Source organism: Pelecanus crispus, chromosome 1, assembly GCF_030463565.1.
Source record: "Pelecanus crispus isolate bPelCri1 chromosome 1, bPelCri1.pri, whole genome shotgun sequence".
NCBI classification, from domain to species: Eukaryota; Metazoa; Chordata; class Aves; order Pelecaniformes; family Pelecanidae; genus Pelecanus; species Pelecanus crispus.
The window spans coordinates 195,899,273-195,911,439 of NC_134643.1; the positions used below are offsets into that span (position 1 = coordinate 195,899,273).

The following is a 12,167-nucleotide window of genomic DNA, read 5'->3' on the forward strand; positions in this document are numbered from 1 at the left end:
TAATCTGGAGAGATGAGCTTTGTCAGTGTACCTCCAAGCAGTAATTTTTACTTCCCATAGAAGTAACGGATAAGATATTAACTATATTATATATAGTGCAGGTAGGCAGTATGGTTAAGCACCACTAGATAGCCTCTGTAGGGTTTCCTCTTGATAGCAACTGAAGGAATAGTAAAAAAACAGTCCTTGCTTCATAGCTTTTACACTCAACAGATGGAGGAGCAAATATTAGGATATGTGAGAGGTTGGAGTAAAAGCCTTTTTTTGGCACACAGAACTGATGTTTTTGTAACTGTACCCATTTTTTGCTCTTTTTTTTTTTTTTCCCCCAACTAGAAACATTAAGAATAATGGAAGAGTTGAGATGAAGGCATTTCAAGATAGTCAGAGCTGGTTTTTGACTAGCTTCTAAGGTGAAAACAGCATGTATGCAGTATGTAGCATAGATGAATGTATGACCTAAACTGGGATAGAGACAAACCGTAAGAGCAGGAGCTAATGCGTAGTCTCAGAAAAGGAAGCAATGGTGTTAGGATAGGTAAGGAAGCCAAAGCAGCTCAGTTTTGAATTGCCCTGAGGAGACATAGCTCAGATGTTAGGAGTCAAGAAGGAGTGTCGATCTGCTGGAGGGTAGGATGGCCCTGCAAAGGGACCTGGACAGGCTGGACCGATGGGCCGAGGCCAACTGGATGAGGTTCAACAAGGCCAAGTGCCAGGTCCTGCACTTCGGTCACAACCACCCCATGCAGCGCTACAGGCTTGGGGAAGAGTGGCTGGAAAGCTGCCTGGCCGAAAAGGACCTGGGGGTGTTGGTAGACAGCCGGCTGAACGTGAGCCAGCAGTGTGCCCAGGTGGCCAAGAAGGCCAACAACATCCGGGCTTGTATCAGGAATGGTGTGGCCAGCAGGAGCAGGGAGGTGATTGTCCCCCTGTACTCGGCGCTGGTGAGGCCGCACCTGGAATACTGTGTCCAGTTTTGGGCCCCTCACTACAAGAAAGACATTGAGGTGCTGGAGCGTGTTCAGAGAAGGGCAACGAAGCTGGTGAAGGGTCTGGAGCACAGGCCTTATGAGGAGCGGCTGAGGGAACTGGTGTTGTTTAGCCTGGAGAAGAGGAGGCTGAGGGGAGACCTTATCGCTCTCTACAACTACCTGAGAGGAGGTTGTAGTGAGGTGGGTGTTGGTCTCTTCTCCCAAGTAACAAGTGATAGGACAAGAGGAGATGGCCTCAAGTTGCATCAGGGGAGGTCTAGATTGGATATTAAGAAAAATTTATTCACCGAAAAGGTTGTCAAGCATTAGGACAGGCTGCCATAGTTGAGTCCCCATCCCTGGGAGGTATTTAAAAGACATGTAGATGTGGTGCTTAGGGACATGGTTTAGTGGTGGACTTGGCAGTGCTAGGTTAACATCAAGTTGGACTTGGTAATCTTAAAGGTCTTTTCCAACCTAAATGATTCTATGATTCTGTGATTCTATGATTCTAAGAGATCTGTGAATTTAAGACATAAAAAGAAGGACCTGGAATGAGATTTCCAGTGGTATAGACAAAAGAGTACAGAGCATTGCCAATTTATGTGGGCAAAACTAAAACAATTTGGGTAGCACTTGGATAAATGAGTCTACAGAGAGGACCTGCATCCTGGTAAAATTCTAAACAGCTTTGGAAACTATAAATTCAGAGATTGGAGTAACAACATTTATGAAAAATATTCTACAGTCATATACAAAAGATGTAGTAGTTCAGACAGAGATCAAAGCAAGGTAAGTACTTCTCCTTTCCTCATCAGCTGTTGCAATGCCTGCCAGCTGAGGGATGAGAACATGAGGGAAAAGTCTTTGCTCCGTGCCATATTTCTCCACATCTACCTCATTGTCAGGGTGCAATGAGGGCTCCCAAGGGGGCATCAGGGCAGGGCCTGGCAGCCAGGACCCATCCCACTGTCCCCAGCCAGGAGCAGGCAGGCTGGGTGGCATGCAGGGACAGCCCCAGCCCTGGGCATCAGGCACCTCCCTGAGAAAAGGGATGGGCTGAGGTCCTCAGGGCCCTTACATCTTCTCAACAACTTTCTGTTCCAGCTGTATGAGGCATACAGAAATTGAACAATGGGGAAATGTTCACTAAACAACACCAAAAACCCCATCAAACCTTTCCCAGACACCATGGAGAATATACCATGTCTTTTCAGGAGTGCTGAGGACAAACAAATCAATGCCACGTCATGGGTGACACTATTTCAGGCAGTGCTGGTCAGTCATGATGAGGAGAACATCGCTTATGGAAGTTCACATGGAGACTCTATTTGGACCTGTCCTGGGCGCTCTTGACATTTCAGGTACGAGGATCAGCTCATTGTGTCCATTCAACTGCTGTGAATGCTGAGCCCAACCACAGAAGGAGCTGAGCTTCTGTCATGCACTGAACTCATCACAAGCAGGAGGCTGCTGGAGGCCACAGCCACGTGTGGGGAAGGTCTTTGACTGAGATTTCCCATCCTGTAGTTTTCAAATCCATACCTGTGACATGGGGGGAAACTTGTGTGGTTGTTCTGCAAGGCAGAGCTCAGAAGTAAGCTCTTCTCAGAGCTTAGCCATGGCCAGTTCAGTGCTCCTGGCCAAACGCCTTTGGGCAACTGATAGGCACCACAGGCTGTATTTTTTCTTTTACAGTTTGTCCATCTTGCTGACAGCAGGGTGCTCTGAAATTGAAAGCAAACAAACGTCCAGTCCCTTTCATGGTAGCTGACTGTGTTGAGCAGGGAGCACGACCTCACACCTGTGAGGTCCTACTGGCTGCCGTCCTTCAACACAGGGGTCATGGCAGGCTGGACAGGTGGGGACTAAGAAGAGACAAGGACCAAGCTTTCTCCTTTGAAAACTGTGACATGGTATCAGTGAGGGCATAGCAGGTGACTTTTTGTCAGCGCAAAGCCGATAGCATATCAACTGCCAGTTACGCTACCAAAAAGCATTTTCCTTCATCAAATGTTTGTCCCAAGAAGCAGGGGCAAAACAGAGACCACAGGATGATCTGGGCTGACAGAACAATGTCTTATTTCCAGCTGTCACGAATGCAGGTTTGTGAATCCTGCTGATTATGTCGATTCACTATGAATAAGTGACTTTACACAGTTTGATTTAGTAAAAGTTAGAATTTGCTTGTAGCGAATTGCAGAATTTGATTATAGTATTTTTAATAGCACTCAATCATCAATGATTAATAAAGTGATTAGACAAAATTGATCAAACAGTGACTTAGTTACAGATTCGAAGATGGCAAGGTTCACTCTATTACTACACAGAAGCGCATAAAAGAGAATTAAATCACAACAAGTTAAGATGATTCATAAAAGCATTGCGTATATATGGAATAAAGGCAAAAAGGGCGGGGGGGGGTGGTGGAAGGGGACCCTCCCGTTGAGTGACAAGGTTCAGATTAGGTCAACGGTTTATATGGATAAGTATAATGTGTATATATATGCATATATGTATATCTAGTAGATAGGAAAAATATATAAAGGAAATTGGATTATATGAGAGAGAGAGAGAAATTGTATGTAGGGGATACGGAAACCCTCCCGTTGAGTCACGAGGTTTAGAATGGACCCCCTTGCTTTCTAGACTCCTTCTCAGAGAGGAGCCGAGGTGCGGCTGGGCCCGCTCTTAGTCTCAGACTTGGTCAACAGTTTAGGAGAGTAATGCTATAAGAATAATACAGCAATATAAAACTCCTTTTAAAATTAAATCATACATCTACAAAACTACTTAAATTGATTCATGCATGCACATTTACAACTATAAATGCATATATGAAAATAGTATACCTGTTAAAAATTCCCCTCGAGTTTAGTGAAATACTCACGTCTAATGCCTTGGCATTTCTCAATGGGCGAGAGCAGAGTCTCGAGGAGTGAAGAATATCAGCAGCCCAGGCTCCGTTGTCGATCTCCGGCAATGGAGTTCTGGTGGCAGCAGACTTCCGGAGTCTGCTAGTTTTCGCTGACTCTGAGAGACATTTCGATCAGAGGGAGATGCTGGCGGTCCAGGAGAGCTCAAAGGGCCTTACTTAGGACTGCTGTTTATAGGATTGTGAGATGATTGACTTTAATCACCAGTAAATTTCCATCCGAGCCACAATTCAGGTCAGCTTGTTGCTGGAATTCCAGCAGCGATGATACCACCCTGTTTCAAGGCTGTCCGGGGTAGCTGTTTGTTCTCGTTCCCCTCGTTAGCCATAATATGAATCTTGATAAGGACAGAGCTGCTCTCTGCTCCAGCCATGTAGGAGTTTCTGGTACAATTAAGGAGCGCTTAACTGACCAACTCGCTACACAAAAGCTGTGGCCTGGAATTCCTGAGATTGTAAAGCAGACGAAGTAAAGGGGAAAAACAGGACAGACAGAAAAAAAAACAGGGGCAGGGGGAAGATGTACCACCACACCAGCCCCACCAGGAATGCCCTGGAGGTACCAGCACCTCTCTCAGAGTGCTTGAAAGCACCTGAAGGGCAGGCGCTTAACATATGCTCTGCATTTTGTTGTGTGAACCTTGTCACGCTGAACTTTTGGGAGTCAGTCAACAACTTTGACCAATCATATGTTGTCAAGAGATGTCACTGTAGGCAGGCTTTTCTAAGGCACGTCAAAGCCTGTGGCTGTATTGTGTAGCTTTCAGAGTATGCTAAGCCAGCTTTCAAGCCTCTGGGACTCTGTCTTCAGGAGGAAGCAGCTTGCCTTCAGCTGCCAGCTCTGACAGCTACCCATCGACCCTGATGGGACAAGCAGCTTCCCGGTCACATGCCAAGCGAACCAGCATTAGTCTGTTAGCAGGAGAGGACTGGGGAAGAGCCTGAGGTGGATTTCCCATGGGCATGCCAGAAATCAGAATCACCCAGTCCAACCGCCCTGCCATGGGCAGGGACACCTTTCACTAGATCAGGTTGCTCAAAGCCCCATCCAACCTGACCTTGAACACTTCCTTGAACTGTGGGGCATCCACATCTTCTCTGGGCAACCTGTGCCAGTGTCTCACCACCCTTATTGTAAAAAATTTCCTCCTTACGTCCAATCTAAACCTACCCTCTTTTGGTTTAAAGTCTCTTTCTTCCTCCTGTCTGCGCCCCATGGAGTGAGGGCAAAATGCTTTGACAGTGATTTGACAGCGAATATAGTGATTGACACAAAATTCCAGTCATTGGAATATTTAGGGCATGGGGAGGAGGGGGGATTGTCTTTTATAGTACTAGTCCTGATTATTGCTCCTTGTGATGAATATCTAGGAAACAGGGGAATGCATGCCTAACAAACAGCAAACAAATTGACTGAAAGTCTGTGAAATTATAAATGGAATTAGCGACCACTGGCTTTGCTCCTGTGAATTCAGAGACATGAAACATGAGGCAAGAACATTTGTTCTGCCCACGCAAGATGTAGCTGGGGTAGGGGCTGTCCTGGTCTCTGAAAAAAATTTCTGAATTATTTAGCATACGGCCTTTCTGCTCTGGCAACAGACTCACTCAGAGCTCATCTTGTCTGCTTTTACTTTCTTTTCTTTCATTCTTTCTTAAACAGACTTGCAATTGCTCCCATGTATTATTTATTGGAACTACTATGCTTTTATAACATAGCTGTGGGTGGAACAGACTCTGTAGGCACAGTTTGCACCCCATATTTGGAATAATTGGCAGGAAGGCTGCAGTTCAATACATAGGGTATGAGAATGTAAGGAAAGAAAAAATAGAGTTGCTTCTATTTGCCCATGAATTACTCTATTCTGTGCCATAGAAAACCTGAAAGCAATCATCAATAAAACTGTACCCTAGTTGCATTCTTTATTCTGACTTTATTTCTTTTTATTTTCTTTGTTTTTTTACAGAAGCAGCCTACTTCTGTGGCATGTTAGAGAGTGATGCAATAAAGACTCCATCACATCATATTTCAAATACTCAGTTATTCATCAGATGGTAGAATCTCCACCCTTGCTTCCTGTATCTGTATTTTAGTTTGCTTAAAAGAAATTTCAGTGCTATGAATGTCTGGTCAGATGAAACAGATGCATACCACAGCCTCCTATCAACCCTCAGAGAAGACGAGCAGTAGCAAAGGCAGGAGAAACATGAAAAGCTCCAGAGACAATTCACTTGACCCACTGGTACGTCAAAAAATACCAGCTACGCTGATCTCATAGTACTATGCAATATGGGGAGGAAGGTTTCCCCAAAATGGAGAACAAGCAGATTAAGGAGCCAGACAATAATTTAACTTATTTTTTAAAATTAAGAACTTGGACAAATAGGTAACCCTCGGGCAGCAGCATGCACTGCAGAGTGTGCAAACAGTTCCCTGAAGGATCGGGATCTGCTGCACATTGTAGTTCTCTTTTTTTATTACCATCTAGAGAGCTTCCTGCCCTTTTTCCATTTATAGACTGGTTTCAGAAAAGATCACGCATGAACATATACTGCATGATTTATCACATGCATGGTGGTGCATTCATGATTATGGTGCACTGTTAGATTAACTCTGCAACAACTGCTGTAAATAAGCAGTAGCTTTTGAATTAACCTAAAGCCTGACTGTAGCAACACATCTTACATATCCACAAGCTGCACAAAGCTCATGGTGCCAACCAGCTCTGTGGGTTAACTATGGGAGAGACATGTATCACAGAAATATCTTGCAAAACATGGTCTGTAGGACCCCTTGCAATCCCGTGCAGTTTATCTGGGCTGAACTTCTTGTTTTGTTTTGTTTCTCATTCATCATCATTTCTTTAAAAGATGGAAAACCAACACATCTTGCCCCCAGGGTAAGAAATATGCCTCTGGTTGACCACCAGTGACTTGGTCACTGACCAGACAGTCCCTTCCACATGCTGAACTTCATCCCCAGCAATGGTGGCTTGCGACATGGAGGCATCATGCGGAGATCATTGCTGGGGAAACTGCATCTGCCACAGACATGTGGAAGTCCCCTGCAGTCCCAGGGAAGCACAGATGAATCACATTTCCTTCTTCATCTTTAAATAAAGGTGGCTGGAGAGCAGCTCTGTGTTAACATTGAATGTGAGATTTAGAGCCGCTTTCAGTTCTGCATGCGTCTGAGCCGACTTTTTAGAAACAAAACCCAACCAATAAAGAAGGTCAATACCGGCTTTGCTGGGCCTCTGCCTGGCTGCTGTCAGCCACTCTTGCACAAGCGACTCTGGGAGCTGTTTCAGCAGCACTTTTGCCTCTGGCGTGTAAAGTTCAAGTGGTGCCGTCTTGTTAAACATTTTTCCCTTCTTTTAAGGGATTTTTTTACCCCCTCAGCCACAGAGAACTGACTTCGCTTCACTTACAAAAGTTAAAATGTAGTAAATACCTTGATGTAAAGAATTAAATAGATTTTCACCCCAGGGAAGGTGTTTTGACTGATTGTATTTCAATGAGGCATTAAAAAACCATGCTTGTGTGCATTTTTTTAAATTGCTGTCATTACTGTCTGTGCAACAGGTAGTGAAAGCTGATGCTATGAGAATTGGTTTTATACTTTCTGCCATAAGACTGTCAGAAAAATTGTCAGTTGTCTTGTTGCTCATGTTTAAATCCACACCCTTGAGCTGTGATTCAGCAAATTCCCAGAGTAACTCTGGTCTGAAACCCAGGTTCCTCCTTGTCCTGTCCTGCTGGGGGTGGATTTCCCCTAGAGAAGCCAATGAACAAAAAGCTCATTTATTTCTGTATGCGATGAGGAGGAAACTTGCTCCACCATCTCCCCACCTCTTCCTGCAAAATGTTGGCTCTCTTTTGCACTGATCACTTCAGGCCACAAATGAAAATGGAAGTTAGCAGCAGCAGAGCTGGGATATAGAAATTGTTGTTTTCAACGGCGCTCCTTGGCTCTGCTCCACACCTCATAAATAATAGCTCTCACCTCATTTTAGCTACAAAGAGAAGCAAAAGCAAGCTGCCTGTGTCTTTCTTCAGCAAACGTAAGGTGGTCTCTTGGAGAGGCAGAACTGACCACTCTGTTATTAACTGACCTTATCAAGGAAATACACTTGCTTTCTTTTTTTGGCTGCAATTTTTTTCGCCACGGTTGCGACAGCATCTTGATGGGGAAGCTGATCTCCAAAGGCCGGCGCAAAAGAGATGCTCGAGTTGTCATGCTGGGGCTTGACTTCGCTGGCAAATCCACCCTTCTGTACAAACTGAAAAGCGGCCGGGCTGTGGAGACCTGCCCGACGGTGGGCTTCAACGTGGAATCTCTGCAAACGCCCTGTCGCGTATCCTTCACCCTCTGGGACGTCGGCGGACAAGCCAGCCTGAGGGCAAGCTGGCCTGACTACCTGGAGGACACCAACACCCTCATCTTTGTGCTCGACAGCACAGACACGGCCCGGCTGCCTGAAGCAGCAGCAGCGCTGGAGGAAGCACTGAGCCACCCCAGCATGGCTGGCGTCCCCGTCCTCCTCCTGGCCAACAAGCAGGAGGCTCCGGGAGCGCTGGCTCCTGCGGAGCTGGGGGAGAGGCTGCGGCAGGGGCGACTGGCAGGGCACCGCTGGGTGCTCCGGGGGTGCAGTGCCCACACCGGCCAGGGCCTGCAGGAAGCCCTGGCCATCCTGGGAGAGCTGCTGAGGGGTCTGGAGCAGAGCTCCCCATCCCAAAAGCAGCCCCTCACGGGGCAAACCTGAACCTCGGGTGGACCCTTCCCACTCATTGCTGCCCGCAGGTTTGCCACAGAAGATCCCAGCCGCCGGGTGCCCCCTAAAATGAGCAGACCTGCAGATGGCACAGGCCACACCAAAAAACACCCAGCTGCTCACCACCAAAACCCACCAGGAAGATCTCTGAGCAAAATTCCCACCATGGAGCATTTTTGGCTCCATATCTTGGACTCTCATCACCGGCCCCAGCCTGTCCTGCAGTCGCCAGGCTCTGCTCATCCATTGTGTGTGTCCAGTGCTTCAACAGGGATGCAATATAAAGCATGCATATAAAGCAATATAAATTATACCAGAGATGCACACAAGGGGCAGAGGGGCTTATTTTCTTTCCACGGCTCCCAGCCCCGATGCAGTTATCCTGATGGGGTGATCCCCACGGGGCGGGCGTTTGAATGTGCCCCATGCCGCTTCTTGCTCAGCTCAAATCATATGTTCATCAGCTGGAAAAGCAGCAACTGCTAAAAGGGAGTGGCTGAATTGGAGCAGCGTAAGCGCAGGACTTTGAAGAGCCAACAGCTAATTGGTTTTAAGGCAGCATCTACAGGTGTAATTTTTGAGCCATGGATGTAAGTCAGGATTGGATGGCGTAATGTGGTTCAAGGATGGGTATATATGAATTTCTGCATTTCTTGTTTTGGGTCTTTCTTTTCCACTTGTTATTTATATCAAATATTGATTACATTAAAATGGTACCTCATTTTCCTTGGATTATGTTTAAATATAAAGAGATGAAATCCAACTTCTAGATGCTTGGAAACATGTCTGCATGGCCAGTCAACCTCTAAATATCCTCATGGTGGCCTGAACAGCCAAGATGAAGCCCTGTCTCTCAGACTTTTTGAAACTGGATGACACCACTCTGCAGGCAATGATTGGTAACCATGGGCACAGGCAGGTTGGTAACCAAAGGGTTCTCCACACTCAGCTGTGTCCGGGGCAGTCAAAATGCCTCTGGCAGCTCACCACTGGGCTGGGTCCCTTGTTGCGGTGACGGTCTTTGTCTGATCCTGCTGAACCTACCATTGGAAATACCTATAAAATATGTGCCCGAGGCCTCCCTGTACCCAAAATTTTGTTATTCAGGGTTAAAATTAAGACATTTCATAGTAGTCCCTACTTATGAAATGAATGAAAGTGGTGGGTGAAGGGGAGAGAAAGGACACAAAATTTTCAGACAGCAGAAGTCAGCTGCTTTCAAGGAAGAACTTACTCAACCTAGAAACACCGAGGAGAAATACATAGCGAAATTCTCTTCTGTTCATACCAGAGCATTTTACAGTTGTTAAGGAATTAATCATCCAGCTGTTACTGGTGCTGTTATTAGCCTCATTTCATAGAAGGCAGCAGCTGGAAAACAAGGATTAAACAGTCATGAAGAAACAGAATATGACATTTATAGGAAGGTCTCAATAAAAGAAATCCTTCCCAGTGGAAAAAGTCACACTTTTTAGCTGTGTTAATATATAAGGACTATTATATGCTATAAAAAAGTACTCCAGTGTTGATCTGGCCTAAGCGATCATGGTTAAGAGTATATTTAAACAGCACTGAATCGTATAATGAATTATATGACAAAGCTGTGTGCATGGTGAGGACAAAATCACGTCTTTAAATTTTTGCAGTTAACATAAGCAGGTTGATCTGCCTTTGGCTTGTTGTAGGTGGTCATCGTTTGCTTCTAACACACAAGTCTCCACGTGTTGGGTATTTGACTGTCAGAGGTGGACCAAGCAGGTTTTGTGAGACAGCACACGTGCTAGTATCTAGACAGAGATGAATGAACTCAGGTCGTCTACGCAACCTGGTCACCAGTACATGAAAAAGCCACATCTTCTCAGGGGCCCATCCAGCTGTTTTGAACACCAGTCCTAGAGGTACAACGCAAAAAGCTCTGTGTCGTATTGCCATGCCAAAATAATTCTCTTTCTTGAGTTCACTGGTGTTTTGGTCTTGCATATCATGTGGTACAAAGCTGAGTATTGTACATTAGGGTGGGGGATCAGCAATAGTTTAAACTCAACACAGAATGAAGGGTTGTCCTGATGATGTTTTACTCTTATTTGGCTCTTGATGTGTGCATTTGACTCTACAGGATTGTCTGCTGGTGGTTAAAAAAGGCACTGAAGGTTTCCCATTTCCCCATGAGTGTTTTTTAAACCCTTTAAAGAGAAAAAAATAGGTTCCTCTGGCAGCAAATGGAGGTAACCACCAGCCTTTGGTAGATATCACCAATTAAAAATTATAATAGTGAGTTGGGGAAGAATGGGTTGTTCTTGGCAGTGGGACCCTGAATGCCTGAAACGGATGAAGCAACATCCCGGTTACTGAAAGTGTTCTCACTTCCCCTGAAGCAGTAATTTGGCAAAATACCCCATCTCATGGGGCATCATGTGATTTACCATCCTTGTTTTCTAGAATAAGGCTTTTCTAAACACTTGGTCACATTACTTAGCTCATTTATGCTATTGTTAGAGACTGTCAAAATGATGCTGGGTCATAATGTTTGAAACAGCAACACAGAGTTTACTTCTAATTATTTTCTCTTTTCTCCTGCATTGGAAAGCATATTAAAACACGTCAATCTAATGAGCCCTGCACTGCTCTAATCAAATGTTCACCCAATGGCACTTAAATTCTTCAGTGCCAAAACTCCTGCCCAGTCCAAAGGGAGCAGCATGGAGGTTTGCAGGAAGAAGCCAGCTCTAGGGAGGGAAGTTTGTTGCCTCTTTTTCTTGGTAATTCTGCAGGATAAGCTGCTGCTACATGGAGTGATATTAATCCCTTAAATATCTGCGCTTATGGACTCCAGCCAGGAGGCCACCCTCGAACTTACAGTTTCCATCTTCCTGGGTGTGTGATAGGTGTCACAGCCTCTGTGCTGATTTCTAAAATAACACAGCTTCTCTCTTAGTAGCAGGCAAGAGAAAAATCCTTAGGACACTTTCTTGCTTCAGGTTCCTCATAAATGTGAAGTATTCCTTTGGGTTATTGGCCCCAGAGCCCACTCTGGTTGCTCAAGATTCCTCTTTAGCAGATTTTCTGGATGCTAAGTCCATCTGCTTGCTATCCCTGATGTTGGCTGTCTCAAAGCCAAAAGGAGACATTTGGAACAGCAGGCTGTTTCTCTTTTATTTCCTTTTTTTCAGCAACAAGTATTTATTTGGCTCTCTTTAGAAAGGAAAAGTATTGCTTGGGAATAGTTTCACTGCTGGTTTTTTCCCCCACCACCCTGATTATAACTTGCATCCCAGCTCCAGACTCTGCTAGTAGCTTCCTACAGTTTCATCAACTCTCTTTAACTGACCTGGTCAGTATTTAGTTGTTGATGTGGTCTGCTTTTCCATGATCTTGAATCTGGTGGTTATGAGCTAAATGTATTGGCAAAAATGGCCGACTCGTAGGATAGCAAGGTTTGGAAGGGACGTCTGGTCTGATACCCTGCTTAAATCAGGTTGCTTGAGA

General features: G+C 45.3%; 1 protein-coding gene across 1 annotated transcript; it reads left to right on the forward strand.

Annotated features, from left to right (window-relative positions):
* The first annotated feature begins 8,093 nt into the window (after positions 1-8,093).
* ARL11 (ARF like GTPase 11) lies at positions 8,094-8,672 on the forward strand. Its single transcript, XM_009484529.2, has one exon. It carries the CDS (start codon positions 8,094-8,096, stop codon positions 8,670-8,672), a length of 579 nt encoding a protein of 192 aa, XP_009482804.1.
* The last annotated feature ends 3,495 nt before the right edge of the window (positions 8,673-12,167 follow it).

Bases quoted from the DNA above. Each gene is read 5' to 3' on its own strand.
- ARL11 (XM_009484529.2), top strand. From the start codon at position 8,094: ATGGGGAAGCTGATCTCCAAAGGCCGGCGCAAAAGAGATGCTCGAGTT.